Here is a 22,702-nt window from a genome sequence, read left to right as displayed (position 1 = left end):
GATTGTTTGCAACCATCCTGCATTGCAAGAATATAGCAGCATGCTGTGTCAAATTTATTCTACATGAAATGTGAATGAATGTGCTTGTAAAGTTTGTGTGTTCAATAGAATAGAATTTTATTTTAAATGTGATCTTATGTTCCATTTGTTGATTCGTTTGACATGACAAAGAAACCATTAGCAGATTTTGATGAAAAAATTTCATAATCCATAGCAGCGTACTGTATGTGGTACCATCTGTTGTTGCCATTGGGGGATGTTTTATGAATTGACAACAGGGCTAACATGACAATTTTCTTCTTTTTTGATAGAGCAAGCAGTTGAAAATCATTCAAGTTAACTCTGTTAAACAGGTGTGGAAGTCTTCCTTAATGAGAATGAACAAGAGTTGGAATGTTTAATATGCATCTCGTAACCTACAGCATAAGCAAAAAGCAGATTATTTGCACTGCCCTGCCATATATGCAACATAGAAAATGCATTAAATATGTTTCTTTCAGTATTGTGTAACTAGCAACGGTTATTACCAGTAAATCCTGCTCTTCATTTATGTTGCACTTTCATTCCTGCTTTTCTGCAGTGTTTAAAGGTTGACTGATTTAAAAGCATTTTAAAACCAATTCATCATCAATAGAATAACTTCATGTTACATGCATTTTAATGAGTCAGATGATTTGATTTGCAATTTTGATCATCAATTGTATAACCAGATGCCTCACTCTGTCTGTTTCTGTCTTTTCTAACCTTGTCTGTTTTTCATCATTTATTGCTTCTCTTGATACTTTCTTAACTCTTAACCATCCCATCAACCATTTTCTGGTCTCCATGCTTTCTTGTCCTGTGCTCTCTGATTTTGGTGACGTGCCTTTCTATCTTTTCTTTTCTCCATCAACATTTTTTCAGGTTCTTCATCAGCAGCAACAGGAACGTGAGAAACAACTTGTGCTTCAAAGAGAGCAGCTTGCTCAGCAGAAGTCTCAGCTAGACCAAATCCAGTCTTTGCAGAATCAACTCCAGCAGCAGCTTGAAGAGCAGAAGAGGCAGAAAACAGCAGCGCAGATTATGCAGGTCAGGGGAATGAGAAACACTGGCAGACGTTCAAATTTTTTTTTATATATATATGTACTGATTTGATCCCCGAAGGGAAATTAAGAAAGTAAAAAGATATGACATATTCCAGCATTAATGTACGTATTGTTGACCTCTTAAGGTGTTGGTCAGCAGTGACTAATATGAAATTTGAAAAATCCAGAGGAAAGGTCCGTAATAGTCTCTCACGAATACAAATTCAGTCCCATGCTCACCTGCATAGCATTTTCTGCATGGCAGATTTTCAATGCAAAAATTGCAAAGACATGCATTGATTAATTGACTGACTCATTAGTTGATTGATTGATTGATTGATTGATTGATTGATTGATTAAGTGATTCATTATTTCACTCCATTCATTCATTCATTCATTCATTCATTCTTTCTTCCAGATTTTTTTTCAAATATTTTAAAAATTATTTCATTGTCTTCCATTCATCTGGGTGCAGACTCAGCAGAGTAGCCCAAACATTCTTCCTAATCGACTCCACCATGTGTTTTGAGGGTACATCAAGGTATTTCCAAGCCACCTGACTCAGAATCTAATCAGTGGGTCCGGGGTCTACCCCAAGGTCTCAGGATGGGATATGCATGTATCCTCACTGCAACCAGGGACAACGTAACTAAGTTCCTGAACCATCTCAGCTGATTTTCTGAGTCACAGTCTTATCAAGGTGAAGTGGTTTGAGTGCGAGAATAGTCCTGCAAGGTATGTTGTTGACGGACCCTGTTATGGTCTCTAAATGCAAAGTTGTTGTGGGTGACTGGCCAGACTAAATAATGTTCATGATACCCCATGAAGAACAATAGCTGAACTTTTGTATGCATGACTGTAATTCTCGTACCTCTAGATTCTTATGTCCTACAGCAGCAGTTCCCAAACTTTTCAGTCCGCGCACCCCTTCTACCTCCCGACTTAGCTGACGCACCCCAATGCCCGAAACATTAAAAAAAAGAAAGAAAAGGCGTAGTCTTGATAGCCATGTAGGTATTACGTTTAATAATATAGGCTCCTGTTAACACAGAATAGATTGTGCAATAATCGGCATAATGGGGGCGGCAGTGGCTCAGTGGTAAAGCGGGCGGTAGAGCGGGTCGTCCTATGATTTAAGATCGGCGGTTCGATTCCCGCTCCCGCCCCCCCAAAAATACCCGGAGGTGAGCTGACAGTGGGAGGTGTCAGCTCACCTCCGGAGCACTGCCGAGGGACCCTTGAGCAAGGTGCCGTCCCCTTTACAAATTTCTCATTTGAGGCGCACCAAGAAGGAGCTGCCTGCCACTCTACCTCCCCTGCATGCCTACAGGCCCCCTTGTGTGTGTGTGTGATACAGGGGCCTGTACTCACAAATATGTATGCATGCGTTTGTAATCAGTAGCTAGAGTGTGCGTTCTTAATTTCCCTTCGGGGATCAAACCAGTATATAAAATAAAAAAAAAATTAAAAAAAATAATGATCTCTCACTTTAGAAACGGTGGGGAGAATAATGGTAACAATATAAAAATGACAATAATAATATTTTAAGTCAAAATGGTCGCTGAGCGAGCCGACTACAGATGAGTGATGAACAGCAGTTATTACTATGTAACAAATAGACCTATTTAACAAACTGTAACAGCTATTAAATGGTAACAAATATGCTACTCCGCCACAAAGAATCAAAATAACATAGGCCGTAGTTCAACATCATATTTTCTCTTTCGAGTACGAGTCTCATTGTGTTCTTTACCCCCTTCTCACAATGAAGTGTCCGGGTGAGTTTTCTGTGTTCTGTGCTCCTCATTTTCAGTTTCCCCTGTCTCGTCATCATCACTCTTTTTCCTGCTGGATTTCTTCAGCCTGGTAGACTGCACAGCTCTCAGTTGTGGCCAATGTATCCTGTCCTCTTTCATATCTCCTAGATTTAATACTGGACAGACTGCCCGTTTTCAACCAGTTATGCATTTCGGCATATTGTTGCTATCACAACAAGCTAGCACGTAGCTAGGAGAAAGCCAAGTGCATTTTGGGTATTTTTTATTTATTTAAAATTTTCCCAAAATGTTTTTTAATTGAAAATTACAAATGATTTACATGAATGAATTTAAATATTTAAACTTTTAATCCTCCATTAAAAAGTGTTTAAATTAAATTATTAAATTATTTATGTATTTCAAGGTGCTCAGCTGCCATTACACTCGCGCACCCCCTAGCGGCAGCTCGCGCACCACAGGGGTTGCACGCACCACACTTTGGGAATCCCTGTCTACAGCAAAGCCTTTCCAGTGTCAGTTTAAAGTTGGTCAACAACAGCCCAACATCACCTTACCTAACGACTTTGAAGCCATTCTTTTTTTCTTCAGATGGATGTGAATGGACAACCACTGCACCCCTATATTGACTCTCAGATAAGCTCACGATCTCTCCCCAACTCTTCATCTGAGCTATGCCTGAGGAGCCAAGAAGAGCACATGGAGGCCAGGAGCAACATCAGAAAACATAGCTCCATGACCAGGCTGAGCAGGGACAGCTTGGATGGGGATGGTGTGATGTTTTACGGCTCCCCCCGCAGGAGCATGGATAGCTATGTGCAGACAGATGATGAAGACAGGGAGGAGAGGTAGAGATGTTTATGTATAATGTCATAAATCACTGAATTTCAGAATGAAGGTGTGAACTCCAACTTACAATGTAATAATTACATTTTTAACACATGTTATCCAGCCTGAAGACTGATTTTTAATAGTCTTTTCTCTTCATCACCAGGTTCATGATGCGACATCGCACCAGGAGACGTGGCCGCAGTGTTGACTGCTCAGTGCAGACAGATGACGATGAAGACAAGGCTGAGACAGAGCATCCGGTCCGTAGAAGGCGTTCCCGTTTCTCCCGGCACTCTGAGTCAAATATTGCCGGAACCACTGCAACGGCTGATAACAAAACTGATAAATCTAAGATGGTGTCTTCCAGTATTGCCATCCAGACCATCAGGGAAATGTCTTGCCAGACAGAGGTGGAGCACCTAGGAAGAGTCTCCCCAGCCATTCATGTGACAGTACCAGACCCAAATAAAGTTGAGATTGTGCACTACATCTCTGGACCTGAGCGGACCCAAAAAGGCCAGTCTCTAGCATGTCAGACTGACCCAGAAGCCCAGTCACATGGGGTTGTTGCTCCCCAGCTCAGTGTACCTACTACAGTCAACCCATATTCTACCTCAACTATTACTGGAACTCAACAGTCCAGTTCTATTGACCTCCTCAATCAGCAGCGCCAGCAGCATATTGCAGCAAATGCTGCAAAGTTTGAACGCCGACGCCCAGACCCACTTGACATCAGCTACCAGCCACATAACCATTTACACAATGAGTCCATTTCCAGCATCATCCGGCAGCAGCAAGCAAACCCCAAATCCCCTCAAGTCCTCTACTCACCTGTTTCCCCAGTGTCCCCTCATCGCCTGCTGGAGACATCCCTGTCTAGTGAGAGGCTAAACAAGGCCCATGTAACACCTCAGCAGAAATCCTACACAGCAGAGTCGCCCCAGCGACACCCTTCTATGCCCAGACCAATCAAGAGCACCCAGAGGTCTATGTCAGATCCCAAGTCACTCAGCCCCACCACAGATGAGCACACCAAGGCCAGGCTGTCTCTCTATCAACAACAAGCACTCCAGAGCCAGGTAGAGTAACTCACACTATGTTGGCAAAAGAATTATACATAATGCCTTAGCTCAAACTGAACTATAGTAGATGACATTACCAAATAATGAAGATTAGTGCTTCTGAAAAGAGAAAAAAAAAAGTAAGGTAACATAAAATCTGTTGTTAGCTTGATAACAAAAAAAACAAACATTTGTTTTTGTAATTTGTTTCTTTTAAATAGGTACCACAGAAAATTGGGTAAATCTGATGAAAAACTTTTGGTCATACAGTGTGCCCTTTTGCATTTGCGCATCAAAGCTTGCGACTTCACCTCATCGCGGATTTTTGGTAGGCAGTCACGTGATACCGTATGTGCATTCCATTGGCTGACGGCATCCAGAAGTGTGCTAGGTTCCGTGAGTCTCTGACTTACATGAGACACAAAAGTGCTTTAAATAGTTGATAAGAGTGTGGTAAAAGGTAATACAGATAGAAGGTGGTTTAATATAAGTATGAGGTTGGTCATAAATGTTTAAATTACCGTTAATAATAAGATAAATAGTTTGTCGCTCTATCGCAGAATTAATTAATCGCGTATGGTTCCTGGAACGCATTAACCGCAAAGAACAAGGGCCCATTGTATACATTTATTGAGCCTTGTGTAGAACCTAGCTCTAAAACTTTTAAAGAAGAGGAAAAAAAGAAGAGAAATAATAACATTTATACTAACATAGTAGTAGAAATAGTAATTAAACCCCATTCAGTTATTTCAAGTCACATGAAGTAAAACCAATCAAATATCTGAAAAAAGCACATACATTTTAAGAAAAGATTTAAAATTGGGGTAGATCCTTCCAGAGCCTCACCTTACTGACTGCAATGGGGAGTAGTGCTGCAAATGGGACTCTAAAGAAACATTCTTGTCTGTTACATTATCACTGTGAAATACAGGGGTTTTAAATGCCATCTCCATATTACAGTGTAGTTACTTAGTTCCAAATATACAGTACAACTGTTTTGTCATTAAAGCTTTGGTCAGCCTCCAACGTGACTCCAACAAATTCCACCATTGGTCCAAATATCATTGTTGGTTGGTGCACATGGTAAAACATGTTTTTATTCTGTTTAGAATGGCCCATCTCCCTTCATAATATTGTACATTAACACTCATTTCATGAGTGTTGTAAAGAGTAACTTGTTTAATGTATGTAGATTTTTAAAAGTATTTGACATTATTTTCTCTCCCTGGTCTTTTGAAATGTTACTGTTATGCTTTCATTACCCACTAGCTTTTTTAGGTTGAAATCCAAACCTATACATGAACTGATGCGCCTTGTATATATAATCCATATACAAGGCGCATCGGGTTATAAGGCGCACTACGGGATTATGAGAAATTATGGGCTTTTAGGTGCGCCTTATAGTGCGGAAAATACTGTACTTTAATTGTTCCCATGCATCCCTCTTTTTCTCAGTGTTTTACTCAAAATACTTTAAATGTCAATTGTTTCAGCAACTACAGCACTATAATTAGAAATATTTTTAATGTGTTTGTATGTCCTCTAACATAAGCTCCTTGTTTCCTGTTGTCCTTGTGTCTGTGTCTATATATGTCTCCTTTGTCACCCTTATGTGTCCTTGTCATTGTGTCCTCCCTTGTTTCTGTTTTTTTTGAGTTATCCCTCCCATTTTTCTCTTCATTCATCTGTATGTCCTCCCACCTATCTCAATTTTCTCCTCCACTGCCATCCATCTCACAATTATCCCTGCTCTTTCTTTTTATACTTTTCTTTTCTGATTGTATTATCCGTTCATTACACCTCACCTTACCCTGCTAATGCCACTTTATTCAACCTCTTTCTACTCCTTCACTTTCCTTCACTTCAACTTATTCTGGCTCTATCATTCACTTTTGCATCTTTCCATCTCTCATGCTCCTTCTTCACCTGTATCTTCTCCACAATTCCACTTCCATTCCATGATTTCCATCCCTCTCTAATTAACTTTATCATCATATCCCTCTCTCAACCCCCCTGTTCTTCTGTTGTTTCCATTTTGTTTTTGTCTATCTATATTCTCTTGCCTCCCATGCCCTCTTCCCTGCCTCTCTCTCCCTCCTCAGCTTGCAGCCCTACAGCAAAGCTCTCTGCTTCGTAAAGTCAAGCGTACCCTGCCCAGCCCCCCTCCAGATGAAACTACCACATCAGCTCACCTGCCCATGATGACACCCACCCTCCAACAGGTTTACTTACCATCAGTGCCCAGTCTGAAGCCCAGCTCTAGGTCTGGTCTTGCAGCCAAAGCCAGCCTCCTCAAAGACCTCACCCACGAGCTGAAGGCCGTGGAACAAGAATCTACCAAGCTGAGAAAGCAGCAAGCTGAACTGGAGGAAGAGGAGAAAGAAATTGATGCTAAACTAAGATATTTGGAATTGGGGATCCATCAAAGGAAAGAGACTTTGGTCAAAGAAAGAGAAAGGAGGGATATTGCTTACTTGAGGTGCATGGGGGACACAAGGGACTATATGTCTGACAGTGAGTTGAATAACCTGCGTTTAGCAGCTGCAGCTGCATCACATGAGACAAATGGTCTACTGTCGACAAGGCCAAGCACTGCCCCTCTCAGCCAGTTCACCAATGATCTTCATACAACAGCTCAGTATCCCCCAACCCCATCCCTCCACTCCTCTCAGTACCCCCAGAGCCAACCGGTAGCACCAACTCAGCAATCAAGCCTGACATACCAATCTTCAACGTTCAGCCAACCTCCCTATCCAACAGTTTCTCAGTCCCAGGCACTTCCACAACCCACCCCTCTCCAGAGCCATGTCACCCCTTCTGGACCTTCTTACCAGTCTCAATCCTCCTACTCTTCTCATTCCTACCCCCAAACTCAGCCCCCATACCCCCAGACAGACATTGGGTTGCCAGCTGCACCTCATCCCCAGGCAGGGCCTACAGGATTTGGGCCTGCACCACCTGGTCAACCCCCATACCCCACCCACAGCTCACCATATCCCAGTGCTGTGTCCTATCCTAGCCAGACTACCCCATATCCTGGGCACTCCCAAGTGGATATTCTGACTGTCCACCCAGGAAGACCAAGACAGACTTCAATTGCTGATCTGGAGCACAAGATGCCAACCAATTATGAGACAATTAGCAACCCCACAGTCATTGTCACCACCACTGCTCAAGATGCTACATACTCCAGCGCAGCTCCCTCTTATGGTCAGTACACTGCATCAACAACTATGGCCAGCTCCTATGGGCCTTATGGTTCAGCTCCAGTATCTAGCAGCTATGGCGGGTACTCTACCATGCCACCCAGTACTTATGGCCAGTATACTTCAACCTCAGCTAGTTCATATGGCCCATACACTACAACCACAGCTAATGCATATGGCTACACCACAACCACAGCCAGCTCTTATGGACAATACACCTTAACAGTATCTAATGCCTATGGACACTCTGTAGACAGCCCTTCAATCTACAGCACTGCAGATGGGATGTATGGGGCTCCTGGCTTGGAGCAAAACATCCCAAGGAACTACATGATGATTGATGATGTAAGTGAGCTGACGGCAAAAGACGGGCTGGGCACAACAGCAGGAGACATGATGCATCACGGAGGCAGTGGGCGTTACCCTGGTGATATCCATGGCCACAGCAGCACCATTGGCAGCACCACGCGTGGGGGAACTGGCAGTTCTTCATACGGCAGGACACCTGAGGAGGAAGCAGCGATGCAGGAAGAGCTGTACGACCACCATGGCAGGGGTAAGAGCAGCTACAGGCACGGACCACTAGGGGGCAGCAGCAGCAGCGTGAGCGCTAGCATGGGTGGGGGATCCCCCTATCACTATGACTATGACTACAAACATGGCATCATCCGTTCCGGGGTACAGAAACCCTTGTCTTCCTCCAGAAGCCTTCTGGCTCCAGCAGTCATGTCCTCCAAGCGCAACAAGCACAGAAAACTGGGGAGTATGGAGCAAAAAATCTCCAAGTTCTCCCCAATTGAGGAGGCTCGGGATGTGGAAGCAGACCTGGCCACTTATTCTTCAGCAACAGGTGGGGCTTACTCATCCTCTAATATTCGAGGGCGCCAGCTAATTGAAGATTATGGCTTTAAGAGGAGTGCTTACGAAGCCGGAAGTGGCATTACAACTCATGGTAGTCGATACTACGGTTCCACGGCAGAAGAGGACGATCGGATATATTATACCTCTACTGGCCGCTCCCGTTCTACTGGTTATGGCATGGACAAGATCTCTGCCAGGGACTACTCTGGGTATCGCAGTCGATCCTATGAGAGGGATGATCGCTCCTATCGATCTGGCTCTAACCGTGGGCGCCATCCAACTCGGCAGTACTCTGAAGAGGAGAGCCCACTCAGCCCGCTGGGGAGGTTCATGGGTTCTGGGCGCTCATCAAGTTTAGGTCCCAACCCATATGAGAGTCGCAGCAGTAGATATCATTATTATTATGGCCAGTATGGTTCCAGCCACTCATTGCCAGATGTACAAGACCATATACAGGATCTCCCCCGGACCCATGTCTACAAATCGGATGATACATACATTATAGACGATTATCATTGCGCTGTGTCAGACAGTGAAGGTAATTGTGGGAGCTGAATGCCCTCAGAGTCTCACTACCTTCTATTACTCCCACGTTGATCTAAACGTCCCCCACCCACCCAAAGACTAGATTTAGCAAAGGAGAGAGAAAAGAAAGAGATAGCCATTGCATGCAAGTGTTTTCTTCTTCCTGAGAGTCACTTGGAGCTCTCTTACCAGTGGACTGCTGTCTGTCTGTCTGCCTGCCTGTCCGTCCTTCCGCCTGTTCGTCCAGTTGTCTGTCCAATACTCGCATGGTTCTTCGACGTGGTCTTTTTCTACATTTGCTACACTCTGAATGACTTGAAAGGTCTACCTTGCACGACACAGATACATTGCTTTTCCTATACATATTTTTATTGTTATTATGTCTTTATTACATATTGGTATTGATGTTTTACGTACCTGTGTTGTACTGTATGAATTTTTTCTACACTGCAAAACAGTTCCTCCCAATTAGCTATACAGTATATTTAAATTCTCTCTGTCAAAATTGGCCAATTATAATTTCCTCATTATAAGAAAGGATCCATGCAAGGCAGTTGCATTTAGGTAGGCTTAGGTTTGTGCAGTGTAAATATTCTTGCTATATATGAAACTGACCCATTTGAGAACAAACACAACTGTCAAGTAGAACATTTTGCAGTGTATTCTTTTACCTGTTTAAACTCTCTTGTAATGTGTGGAGGCGATGCAAAGTGTATTCTGCATGGATGTAAATCTTTTATTTTTATTTTCTGCCTCTCTTTCTGTATCTTCTCCCTTCTATTCTTTTCTTTTGCATGCTGTTGGTCTTCTTCCTGCCTCCTTCCTTCTCTCAGCCTGCATGCCGCTGTCTCCAAACGACATGGAGATTGACTGTGATCTGCTCTCGGTTTCCAAAGCCTACCATCTGGGCCAAGAAGAAACTGACTGGTTTGAGAAGCCACGTTCCAGTTCTCGACACTACGGTAGCAGCCACTCATCTGGAAGGAGCCGTCATGCTTTCAAACACACTTATCATGATTACGATGAACCTCCTGAGGAGGACTTGTGGCCCCAAGATGAGTATGGCCATGGAGGGCGACATTCTTCTTCCCGTGACCACCGGCACCATGGCAGCTCTGGCCGACACTCATCCTCATCACGTCATTCAGATGAGGCCAGGTCCTCTAGGTCATCTAAGGGGCACCCCAAAGACCCATCAATGCGCCAGGACCCTTCAGGACGATCCTCGTCTTCAGGAAGACGTGGCGACTCAAGGTCGGCAGGGTACCACTCTTCGGACTACCCCCGGGATCCATCAGGACACCATCACAGCCAGCGCTCATCCAGACAAGGGGATCCACACCGTTCCTCACGCAGCAAGTCCCAGCAGCCAGTGGACATGCAGGGACAACCAGGTACAATCGGGGTCTCTTTACATTTGAAATAAAATACAATTTTATCCAAATAGTATTAACATTAGAGTTTCACTGTCAGTGCACATCTTCGGTAATATTTTTTAGTTATTATAATTTTATTATTCTGTAAAACCCTCATTTTAAAATATAAAATAGAAGCAAAATGAGTCAAATGGCTTTACATTGGCATACCTAGATTCCCCCAGAATAAACTAGTTGCTCTCAAAATTAAATGTCCCCTCAGGGATCAACAATGTTTAATTAACTACATCAACCATAAAATTTCCAAGAAAATGTTTTCTCCCAGGGTGGCAGAATAGCAATATGTTCATAAAGTGCTAGTTTGATCTTTTTTCCATTACCATGTTTGATGGCATCCTGTTTTCTTTCTGCGTCACCTGACAGTGTTGGACAGAATGTAAATTGTGGTTATAACAATATTTTGCTTTTCAAATAAAAGCGACAGTCCATATAATCTCAAAGCGTGGGTTTGAGTCTTTGAAATGTTGAACATTCGTAGAAACAGACAACTGAATTGATTACACTGGATGAGTTAGACTCACTGAAGCTTGCCACATTTGTCAAGGAGCAGCTGATGCAAAGATAGATTTCTGACTGAGGCCAGTCACATGATTTCTGTGGGCAGACAATCGTTCCATCTGTTTTTGCAATAAGTAGAAGATTTTAGAATACTGCAGATATTCAATTTTTTTTTGTAGTTATGGTGACAATTGACTTGTCCTTTCTTTTTTTATTGTCCTTGTGGGAGTATGGAATTATAGAACAAGTACCGATTGTTCACAAAAAATCCAATCCAATCCCTTGCTCTTTTATCTAGGCTCCTCTAGGTCTGTCAGTGGTTCTTCCCGTGCACAAAGCACCCCTGGTGGGCCTGCAGGATCTGGGCGACAAAGTGGTCCAGGTTCCCAAGCAGATGGAGCTCTAGGGCAGAGGACCCAACTCCAGCAAGCCCAGACATCAGCATCTAGAGCAGGACAGCCAGGTTCTACAGCAATCCCTGGGTCTCAGCAACAGACCCTGGGGCAAGGTCAAGGCATGGGTCAGGGCCAGGCCAAGCCGGGGCAAATAGGACCAGTGGGTGGACCAATGGGGCATGCCAGACAGACAAGTCTGATAGGAAACACACCACCCACTATGGTGAGTACAGATAAGGAAGATTAGTCTTAGAATAATACCCATTTACTTGCTACTTCGTCTTTCTGCATCTTTTAGTTCCTTAGATTACATTCACCCTTATTTTGCTTTCATTCAACCTTTTTATTGAGTACCTTTTGCATCGACTCTTCTTTCCTTCCTTCCCTCCTCTTTCACTTTTCCCATGTCCTAGCTCCCAGCTATTGCTTAACCTCCATATTACCATGTCCATCCATGCTCCCAGAGATAAGGGCTGGTGCATCTCCTACAAGTTCAGTTTATTTATATTCTGCCTTGCCTCTGCAGGCCGATTTTATCAAGTACTGCGATTAACACAGACGGTGCTGATAACTGAATGCAGCTGATTCGCTGTCTGCTAGACACTCAAGAATCTGTCACACAAAACGTCTCCAAGTGAAATATATTCTGCCCCACGTCCCCTCCATATTCTTAAATCCATGCAAATTGAATTGTTATTGGAGTCAAAAAAAACTGACATTTTATTTATCTCAAAATTCATAAAGTTTGGTGATTTCCTTTTTTGAATTCACTATGTCTCTCATAAATATGTGAATTGGTTGCCAAGGAAGTTCATTAAGACAATTATTAGGAAATATCTAAAAATTACCCATACTGTGCTTTTACTCTTCAAAGCACACTACAAAATGGTTTTCTTATCACTGCATTGCTGTGCTGGCAGCAGGAAACCAAAGTAAAATAATTCATATAGTCTGACATCAAATGTGCAGGAACTGCATTGAAATTGTTCTGAATAGTCTGCTGTGGATTAGCTCTCACAGGAAGGTATTGATGGTAAATAAAATATATCAAGCTGTACCATTCAAGCTTCAATCTTTTTCACTTACACTTATGCTAGTTCCATTCTTTAATTAAAAGCATTGATTAAGTGGCTGTAAATATTGAAGTACCGTGTGATGGAAGTTATGAAATGGGATTCAGTGGGGTCAAAAGTACAGAATATTTATCCGTTGTTCCTGAGCAGGATTTACAAATACAGTTTTAATGTTTACATGATATAATGCCTTACAATATATTCTAATTAAATTTCCCATGTTCAGATACTACCTCTTTCGAGAATATCAAAAAGGATCTGCTCTATCTTTTCTGAAGCTATTTTTTTAGCAGAAACTGTTGTAGACATCAACCCAGATCTAAATCTGGATCAGGAAACACAGAAAGTATAGGAATAGAGAGTTTTAAGGTTGTTCACAATGTAGCAGCACTTAAAAATTTTCAAACAATAATCCCAAACAATTCCACTCAGAAAAAGCAATGTGATGAAGAGAGCGTAGATATCTCCTGAGGCAAAATTTCTCAATATGTACCATCTTTTGTTCAGGTTTGTGCTTGATTGCAAACTTGACTGACAGAAGAATGAAATAAAAAATAAAAAAACAGACTAACCACAAAAACAAAAATCATGAAGGATCCATTTTCTACATTTCTTTCGCTCAAGCCTTGAACCAGTTTGCTTAGCAGACTTTGTTAAGTGGCCATGTAGAAGAGCAGTGCCAAAAGAGAAATCTTAAAAACAATTTAAAAAATCAACTTAAATAACAGAACAGATATAAAGAACAGAAACCGTAACAGTAAATTTTAGGCTAAAAAGGTTTCTGAAACCCGTCGGAACAAAAATCCAGTTTTTGTTTTTTATTTTTGTCCAATCATAGATTTTGTGTGGCCTTCCAAACAGACATGTGAAAGTTGAATTTTCAGAATGACATGTGAAAATGTTTGCGATGATGGAACTCATCATTTTTGTCATTTACCAAGCTACCACATCACAGCCAATAGCAGCTGTCTCTACTGTCCGTCACTCCAACTTTTTCTTCTCTTCCTTGTCTTACTGTCCTCCTTTATCCCTCTATGTCTCACAGTCATTCAGGCTTTGTTAGAGTAGCTGAATATTGAGTAGCCTTTATTATTCTAATTCTTGTCTTTTGTAGGTTTATTATGGAACACGTTTTTGTCACTTAACGATGAGTTTATTACCATTCCTTCCAATGCTTCATGTTCTCCCACCTCTATCCACAGGCCAAGATTGACACGCCTCCAGTGACGGCTATAGGAGCTAAGGCAGCCCCTGTCATGGCCACAAAAGCTGCACAGCCCCCACTCACAGGCATAGGTACAATACAGCCACCACATAAACACACACGCAATGACTCTCATCACTCCCACATCTTGCCAGCTGCTCCCAGCTGTGTCTGTATATTATGTAACCAGTGCATGCAGTTACATCTAGCCTAGGATTAATCTGCATACACTTCCACAGCAGGAGATGTTTCACTTCAAGGAAGCACATCAGTCTGAATGTGCCAAGTCACTCTGTGGTGTGTCAATTAGGCAGCTCATTTGAAATCAAACAAATTTGCTATATGTTTAGTAGTAGGCATGTCATCTCTTGGTAGGTAGGTGTTTACCCTCCACCAACCCCCCAAAAATGGGTTATGTTTGGAAAATTAACTGCTATTACAGGAAGTAGAATGGATTAATATATTAGCAAATTTTACCTCCAGCTAATTTAATTTTTATTATGTATTACTCATTTCGGAATGGAGCAGCAGTCGCTCAGTCCACTGGGTCTTGGGCTGGGGACCAGAGGGTGGCTGGTTCAAGACCCTTGTAGACCAAAAAGATTAGGTTGTGAGCTGCCTGCCGCTTTACCTCTCACTATTTTCCTGCATGTATGCAGGCCCCTTGTGTGTGCATGTCACAGGGTCTGTACGTGTGTGTGTGTGTGTGTGTGTGTGTGTGTGTGTGTGTGTGTGTGTGTGTGTGTGTGTGTGTGTGTGTGTGTGTGTGTGTGTGTGTGTGTGTGTGTGTGTGTGTGAAAATAGGCTGGAGTGGAAAAATAGTTTCTCCAAGGGGATGATAAAAGTAAACTTCTTCTTTCTTCTAATTCAAACAGATTAACATCAAGTTGCCAGACAACTGGTTGGTCATGTAAATGAGTTTTAAACAAATTATTGTAATATTAGTTGAATAGATGAAACAGTTTGACTATGCTAGTTTAGGAAATAGTTGTGGTTTTTATTCATCTTGGGTGTTATGGTGGCACAGTGTGTAGCACTGTTGTCTCACAGCAAGAAGGTCCTTCCTCTCTGTGTGGAGTTTGCATGTTCTCCCCGTGTCTGTCTGGGTTCTCCAACTTCCTTTTACCACCAAAACATGCAACTTAGGTGAGATAATTTACAGAAAATGACTATTTCCAGTTTAATGAGCTGTGGACTTGTCCAGGATGTACCCCTCCTCTCCAGTGTAACCCATATTTCCCATAATTTAGATAAGAGGCCGAAGGAAAAATGATTACAGTCGTCGTGTCTTTAAAAAATAATTGAACAAAGGAACGAGATGTGACTCATTGGTGAAGATCAAATACCTGATGAAAACTGAATACACTGAGCTGAATCTTGGGACATGGTTAGAGTAATAACTGAGTCTGATGTATTTTTGATACATGTTTGAGTTCATGTTTCATTTACTAGTGATTTTTGGAGTGCTGTAAACAATGACAAAGCAAATGTCTGTGTAGGTTCTCAGTTATCCAGGTCATGGTTATCCAAAACCATGGAAAGACAAAGCAGCAAAGTTAAAAAGACAAACGTGTTCACTTGTTCTCGCTCTCTGCATCTTTTTTGTCTTCCTCCTTTGTCTCTCCTCTTTCCCGTTCTTTTCTCTCTCTTATTCTCATTTTTTCTTCCAGGCTCCAAAGCAGCTCCAAGGCCAGGAGGTATTGGCAGTGCAGCAGCAGGGCAACCTGGCATGGAAGGCGACAGCATGCTGTCAAAGATTCTACCTGGAGGAGCGGCTGAGCAGGCTGGCAAACTAGGAGAAGGTAGAAAGGAATCCCTCGAGGTTACAATTTAAATAAGTGATGAAAATATTCAAATTGATCATCACCATGGTTGTAGGACAAAGAATATATAACTGCTTTTCTTTTTTACTATCATCATTATCTACTTGTAACATCCCTGTTGCTCAAGTGACCCCCAAGACTCATTTTGAAGACACAAGAAACTAACTAGCTCCACAAAAAGACCAGAACTAGGGCCTTCACAATAATAGTCACACAGAATAACATCCAAGTAATAAACAAAACATTGCAAAGTTGTTGTATTAGTGTACCAACTTAGAGTGTATTCAGCCAATAGAAACCTGATGTATCACACGTACTGCCAAGTAAAAATGCAGCATCATCATTTGAATGGAAACAGCATTTATCGTGATGAGAACCTTTACTGGCAAGTCTTTCAGTTCCCTTACTTAATGTTCTTAATCTCTTTTGCTTGTCCACTTCCCTTCAGCCATCTCCGGATTTGGCAAAAAGTTCACCTCTTTCTTCTGAGGTGCCAGGATTTGGTATGTCTTATCTTTCCCACCATTTCTCCTCTGCATTTTGCAAAGGCATAAATCACAGATCAGTGATGAAGCAAAAACTGGGAACAGAAAAAGTAATGGGGGATGGGGTATCAGATTTAAAGTTTGCATTCCACTCAAGATTTATTTTAGAAATAATTCTGCACATTCTAGAATGTTTTTCAAAGTCCCAAAGAAGCATGCTTTTCCAGTAAGTACCTATAGTGGATACCCCAATTAGCAGCGGTCTGCCCAGTGACCTGCATTACCTGTGGTAATAATAACTTCGAAACCAAGTAATTCTAATATTAGAATTATGGGGATTTATTTATAGCTACTTGACACCCATGTCTTCAATTTTATTAACTTAATATATTTGTTTATTCTATAAGGAAACATTTTTTCTAAATAATCTGCCTCAATGTGTCTGTGTATTTGCAGAACCATGTAAATGTTGATGAACTCACAAGACCTTGTACCAGAAAAACCTGTGCAATTCCCCCTACTTTTCTTTTACTAAAAAAGAGTGAGAAAGAGGAGAGAGATGGAGTGACAAGAAAGAGGCGCTAAGCATACTGGTGAGTTTTTACTTCTCACTGGATAACACCAAACATCTCAGTAGTTCATTTTGTCTCCTCACACGGACAGACAACAGCCGATATCCATTTCAGCTCATGAAATGTAATCATCTAAAATACTAATCCTTTATCTTGGAGCCAACAAGGACTAGAATCCTGTAGATACTTCATGTCTCAGGCTTGAGACATGAAGGTGGAGACATAATGGTGGAGAGAATTCAATACTCTCCTGGCAGGCCAGACAATAAAAATTCACTTTAATGTCAGAGAACTACGTACTTTTTCGAACCAGACTCTAATTCTAAAATCTAATCATCTACTACATTGTCATGATATAGTCATGGAGTAGATTTGTGTTTATTTTACATTTCTGGGGCATTGCTCTAACACTAGGTGGCGGTGTGGTCAGAAATGTCCTGAGGAATTGCATTTTGGGACATTTCAAAGCTGAGTGAATGAGTGCCAGTTAAATAGGCAAGAGAAACCAAACCAACAACAATTTTCTCTTTTTTAAACCCATTATAAACTTTCAGTGGTGAAAATGAACCAGGATGACCCAGCTCATTTTAAAACTCAGAAAATTGATTCTACATTAATGAAAACAATACAGTAATACAAAACGATATCCACACTTTTTGTAGGTAATATCATAGAAATGTTTCTTGCACAAGTGGTTGATATATATAAATGAAATACCATCATGGCAAATTATCCAGTGAGAAATTTGATTCATTTATGATTATTGTACTGATCAACAGATACCGTAGCTGAAACACATCAAGATAGCCTACAATGTGCTAACACGGGCTCAGCTCAATAAAAATGTGGATTAAGCAATGACTGTAGACTGAAACTGTGCTGGGAAAACTTGTTTTGAGGAAGATAGATAGATAGATAGATAGATAGATAGATAGATAGATAGATAGATAGATAGATAGATAGATAGATAGATAGATAGATAGATAGATAGATAGATAGATAGATAGATAGATAGATAGATAGATAGATAGATAGATAGATAGATAGATAGATAGATAGATAGATACTTTATTAATCCCGGAGGACATTGTATACATGTTTTGTAGATACAAAAAATACTTGCATTTGATGAGCAATACTGCATTTAAACAGAACATTACTTTACTAGGAATGTCCTCAGCATCCCTTGAAAAGACACAGATAGAGAAACATCAATTTCATCTTTAAGAGACAAAACTGACTACTTAGCATAATTTTAATTTAAGTATCATTTTGTCAATAGGGCATTTGTATATCTAAAATTCTCCATATCTGCCTCTCATTCTTTGTCATGCGGTAAAAGCTTCCTCTGCTGTTTGTTCCTGCAGCGTAGCCTGGAGCCAGTTTTATAGCTTCCTCTACTGTTGTAATTTGGCCTGGTCCTAAAAATCACTGCCTTCTGAGATGTACGAGTTTAAATGCCTGCAGTCAGCCCAGCCAAAAACAAATCAGCAAAAGTCTTTTTATTTCCAAGGCTGGTCCAGTGATTCATGAACCACAGTCTGATGTAACCCTATTAGAGTGAAGTGAGACTGAATCATCAAACTCCAAATACAATTACAATCAGTCTTGCAGCTCAGTTTCTCTCTTGATGAAGCAAACAACCAAATGAAAAAGTAGACTCTGACGTCATCACACATTGGCACCTTTTGTTCAAGGGTTATAGTGGGGTTTACACATCTTCAATCTAAAAGCAGCATCACCGCAATCAATTATTATGGACCTAGGTAGCATAACTGAGTCAAAAAGTGATGGTTTTAAAGTGGGGTTGTTATTTTATAATGAAAACAGACAGACAATATGACGTCAGTCATGTGCTCTTTTTAACGTACCAAGTGCAGTCTTTTGCCTTTCTGCACTATTTTGAAGGTTTTGATGCACCACCAGGCACTGATCATGCATATGTACTATTAAAAGCAAAATACTAGGCCTAGATTGTGTGTGTTACCACTGTTATTGCTGCATAGCTGTACCATTTATGTTCTCTGTCTCCTCTCAGCCAGACAAATGGGGAAAAAAAATGTTTCTTTTCTCTGTCACTTTATTTTTACCCCTCATTTTACCCCTCATACTCCATGAGTATTGGTGCACTGTGTAGCCAAACATTCCTCACACCATCTATTTCAAAACAATGTGTATTAAAATGAGAATTTTCACACTTGCCTCCGCAGTAGCGTTAGCAGGTAGCCAGTCATACTGTCCTGCCCCACAGTTAGTTACCAATCCTTTTCCATTTCCAGCCAAATAGTGTTAAATGGATTTATGCAAATGTGTTTCTCCCTGCATGGAAAAACATTCATTTTTGGACCTCAACCTTTGCACGCATTGTGATGACTCAGGAATGGGGCTTCACCAAACTCTTGCTGCAATAAAATGCTGTAGTATTAAAATTTCTTTTTAGTCAAACTAAGCTGCCCGTACCAGTATGTAGATGTAGCCGCAAGTACATGTGTCCATAAAGTTTAGGCCATTTTTTACCCTGCCACCTTCTGTCAATTCACTCAGCATGCGTGTTTGTGTCCATGTGTCTATGCTTGTATACAGTGTGCCTGTCTTTGCATGTAGTGCACCAGCCCTCTGGGGCCCTGTTCTCTGGGACACACTAAGTCAGGTCCTGGGCACATAAATACAGCATATTAGAGTGTTAATCTGGGTCAGGCACAATGGGGACGAAAACCAGAAGGCAGTGATTTTATACATCCATTTGGATTTCGCCAGAATACAGAAGTTCATGGATGATTATAAAGTCTAAAACATTCTGGAATACACAATAAAATACATTTTTATTACATTACTTATAAATGTTAGTTACAAACATCTATTTAACAAATAATCTTCCCTGTCCACACACGCGGACACGTCTTGGACTTGGTCCGCTCCAATGGCCTCTATATTGACACCCTCGATCACACTGACCTCACTGTCTCAGACCGTTACTATTGCAACAATGCATCATCAGTAGGGTAAAACTAACCAGCTCACGTTCCCTATTAGTGGGTGACCAATCCAACGCTTGGTGAATTCTGTTTCACAATGATAGGAAGAGTTTTTACATCAAAAGCTCAAAAAGTGATGATACTATGAACACTTTTTGGGAGAAAGTTTGTAACCCAAAGCACAAATGAAAAATATTTCAGTTTGTAGAAGTAGAAATAAATCACAATTGTGCCACTGCCAAGAGAAAGAAGTCTGTTAGTGTACGCAATGGAAGCTATCTGTGAGAGAGATTTGAAATGCCTGATCATACAAGTGAATTCACCCCTGTGTTATTTCAGGCATAACGTTTTTTGTGACAATGCCATTTAGTTTAAAGGTGTTTGTTGGAATTTTTGGAATACCTCTGTCTTTATTCTCATGGTGCTTATTCCACTCTCTGATAATGGTGTCAGATAAAATATGACCTATAATGGAATATTTTTAAACTGTGGTTTTTGCAGCCACACTCATTTTGGATCAGATGAAGTATTCTCACGCTTTCCTCTTCTTATGCTATAATCATTCTTCTCCGCAGCTAAGTCTGTAGAACGATGTGAAAGCTCATGCACAAAGTCGCATGACATGCCTGATGGAAGATGAATGTAACCTTTCTTTTTTTCTGATGCAAGTGCAGTCCAATGCCTGGACTGACGAATAAATATATCATGAGTTGTGAAGCTTTATGTGCAGGGTAATGTAAATGAGGAGAACATCAACTAGACGAACCCACCATCTAGTGGCCAAAGACATTTTTGCATCAATTCAAATCTTCACAAAAGTCACCTTTGGAAAGATGCAGCTAGAAGATGCAGCTAGTTCATTCTTTCAAGCTTTAAGTCACAGTAGTTATTCTGAAATGAAATTAAATGAAATTAAATCAACCTTATTAATCCCGTAACTACAATCAATGCACTGTAGTGGATTGGTTGTTTGTCACACACGTGTATGTGTGGGTACAGGCCTATAACACACACTCACACAAGGGGCCTGCTGGCATGCAAATAAGGGGAGGTAGAATAATGGGCAGCTCCATTGTGGTTCACCCCAATGAGCAACTTATAAGGGGGACGGTGCCTTGCTCAAGGGCACCTCGGCAGTGCTCAGGAGGTGAACTGACACTTCTCCACTGCCAGTTTGCAAAAATGTTTTGGAACCAGTCACCCTCCGGTCCCCAGCCCAAGACTTGGTGGACTGAAATACTGCTGACCCCATTTTATCCTCACTTAGACTTCATACTGTATACATAGTAATCAGCACTTTTTAAAAAATAACCTTATTTTGTTTTTCACATGTCCGTCCAGGTTGACATCCACTTTCAGAGGGATGTTCTTCAATCCAGTGTATCCAGTCAAAGAGCCACTCAACTCCTCTATTGCAGAGTCCTCAATCCACCACTGGCTGCTCCAAAAATCTGCACTTCTTCCTCACTAAAGAGAAACTGGTAGCTACATGTCAGCAAAATAAAAAATTTGCTGTCAGAACCCTACTGACTAGAAAACTACATCCGCCAGCCGAGATCTACACAGCCTTTGGAGATTAATTAAAGAATAGAAGCTACTTTCATGTCAGCTTCAATATGGATTTAAAACAGCCTCAACAGAATAAATTCATTTTTCCTGGAAATCATAACTTCATCATGTACATGATGGCCTGTTATGATCCTCAGCTTCACAGTCCTGTACTCAAACTACAGTTTACAATATACCCGTCTCTCTCTCTCTCTCCCCCTTCTGTCTCTTTACAAAGTAGAAAAAATCGGGGGAATTGGAAGAAAACATACACAGGATTTTCTGATACTTGAGAACCTTTGTTACGTCACTTATGACATGACTTAATGGAAATGTCTCACTGAATGAATAAGACAACAACAACAAAAAACCCACATAGCCAATGCACAAAGTGTAATGCGAGTGGTTCTTTCTGGGTTTCACTCTGTTTCTGTCTACATTCCGGATGGGAACTGTTAAAACCTTTTGCTCCCTCTTTTATTCACCTGTCTGAATTTCTTGAATCCTGATTCTTTTTTTCAATTTCCTGCCCAACAGCCCTCAACTTACCATGTATTTAGAGAAAAAAAAAAGTCAGAATTCGGAATGCATGGAACTTTATAATCAAGACCTTACACTGTTCATCATGACTGAAAATATGCCATAAAGACAAAGGAAACAAAGCTTAGCTAATAGAAGGCTTTCCAGACCAATCCACTGGAATCAGGCCACAGGAGGAAGAGCAGCCTTGTGTTTCTCTGAGGAAAACAAATCTGATTGGTTTCAGCATGAAGCCTTACATGTTTTGTTGTTCTTCAGCCAAAGCAAAGCCATTAAGATAACATTTACCTGCAGTACTTGCGATGAAAGAGAATCTCTAAAGGCTTAGGCTCTCAGATATTTCATGTTGTCACTGTTATCATGTCTTGTGTTATTTTCTTTTTTTATTTTATGTTGTTACATGCCTATTTTTATGTTGCAGGTTATCAGGATAGCCTTAATCACCTTTCAGGTACAGTACTTTGTTGTGAAGTGAAAGTGGCATATTTTTTAATTAACCCCTGTGAACAAATATTTTCATCCCATTATTTTTTAAGTAATAATATCAACTGGAACACTGGCCACAGTGAGATTAATTTATATTTTTTACATTTATTTTTTAGAAATGTTTGTGATATTCTTTTTTTTTTATTTGTTTGTGCAATATTTTTTTACCTTCATCAAGCCCCCCTTCAGCTTTCAGACATCTGTTTGTTATCAGTACTTATTAAAGCAATAGAGTAAGAGCTAAGAAAGTAAAGAGCACAATCTTGTGTCATTTCAAAAGTTGGAGCAGAAATGCATTGCCTCCATTTGTCTAACTTATCACTAATGTACTGCTGAAGTCCGAC

At 41.0% G+C, this 22,702-nt stretch overlaps 1 protein-coding gene across 1 annotated transcript in view; it reads left to right on the top strand.

Annotated features, from left to right (window-relative positions):
- bsna (bassoon presynaptic cytomatrix protein a) overlaps nt 1–22,394 on the top strand; it is an 88,345-nt gene extending 65,951 nt beyond the window's left edge. Inside the window, exons 6-18 of the mRNA XM_068342533.1 lie at nt 312–353; nt 904–1,068; nt 3,431–3,687; nt 3,834–4,749; nt 6,834–9,336; nt 10,220–10,717; nt 11,556–11,875; nt 13,928–14,021; nt 15,600–15,731; nt 16,201–16,255; nt 16,694–16,830; nt 21,126–21,265; nt 22,294–22,394. Coding sequence (XP_068198634.1) covers nt 312–353; nt 904–1,068; nt 3,431–3,687; nt 3,834–4,749; nt 6,834–9,336; nt 10,220–10,717; nt 11,556–11,875; nt 13,928–14,021; nt 15,600–15,731; nt 16,201–16,241 — 4,968 coding nt within the window. The 3' untranslated portion in view covers nt 16,242–16,255; nt 16,694–16,830; nt 21,126–21,265; nt 22,294–22,394. The remainder of the gene's footprint in view (nt 1–311; nt 354–903; nt 1,069–3,430; nt 3,688–3,833; nt 4,750–6,833; nt 9,337–10,219; nt 10,718–11,555; nt 11,876–13,927; nt 14,022–15,599; nt 15,732–16,200; nt 16,256–16,693; nt 16,831–21,125; nt 21,266–22,293) is intronic.
- The last annotated feature ends 308 nt before the right edge of the window (nt 22,395–22,702 follow it).

Source organism: Antennarius striatus, chromosome 2, assembly GCF_040054535.1.
Source record: "Antennarius striatus isolate MH-2024 chromosome 2, ASM4005453v1, whole genome shotgun sequence".
NCBI classification, from domain to species: domain Eukaryota; kingdom Metazoa; phylum Chordata; class Actinopteri; order Lophiiformes; family Antennariidae; genus Antennarius; species Antennarius striatus.
The sequence above is the reverse complement of the archived record's forward strand: the minus strand, read 5'-3'. Positions and strand labels throughout refer to the sequence as shown.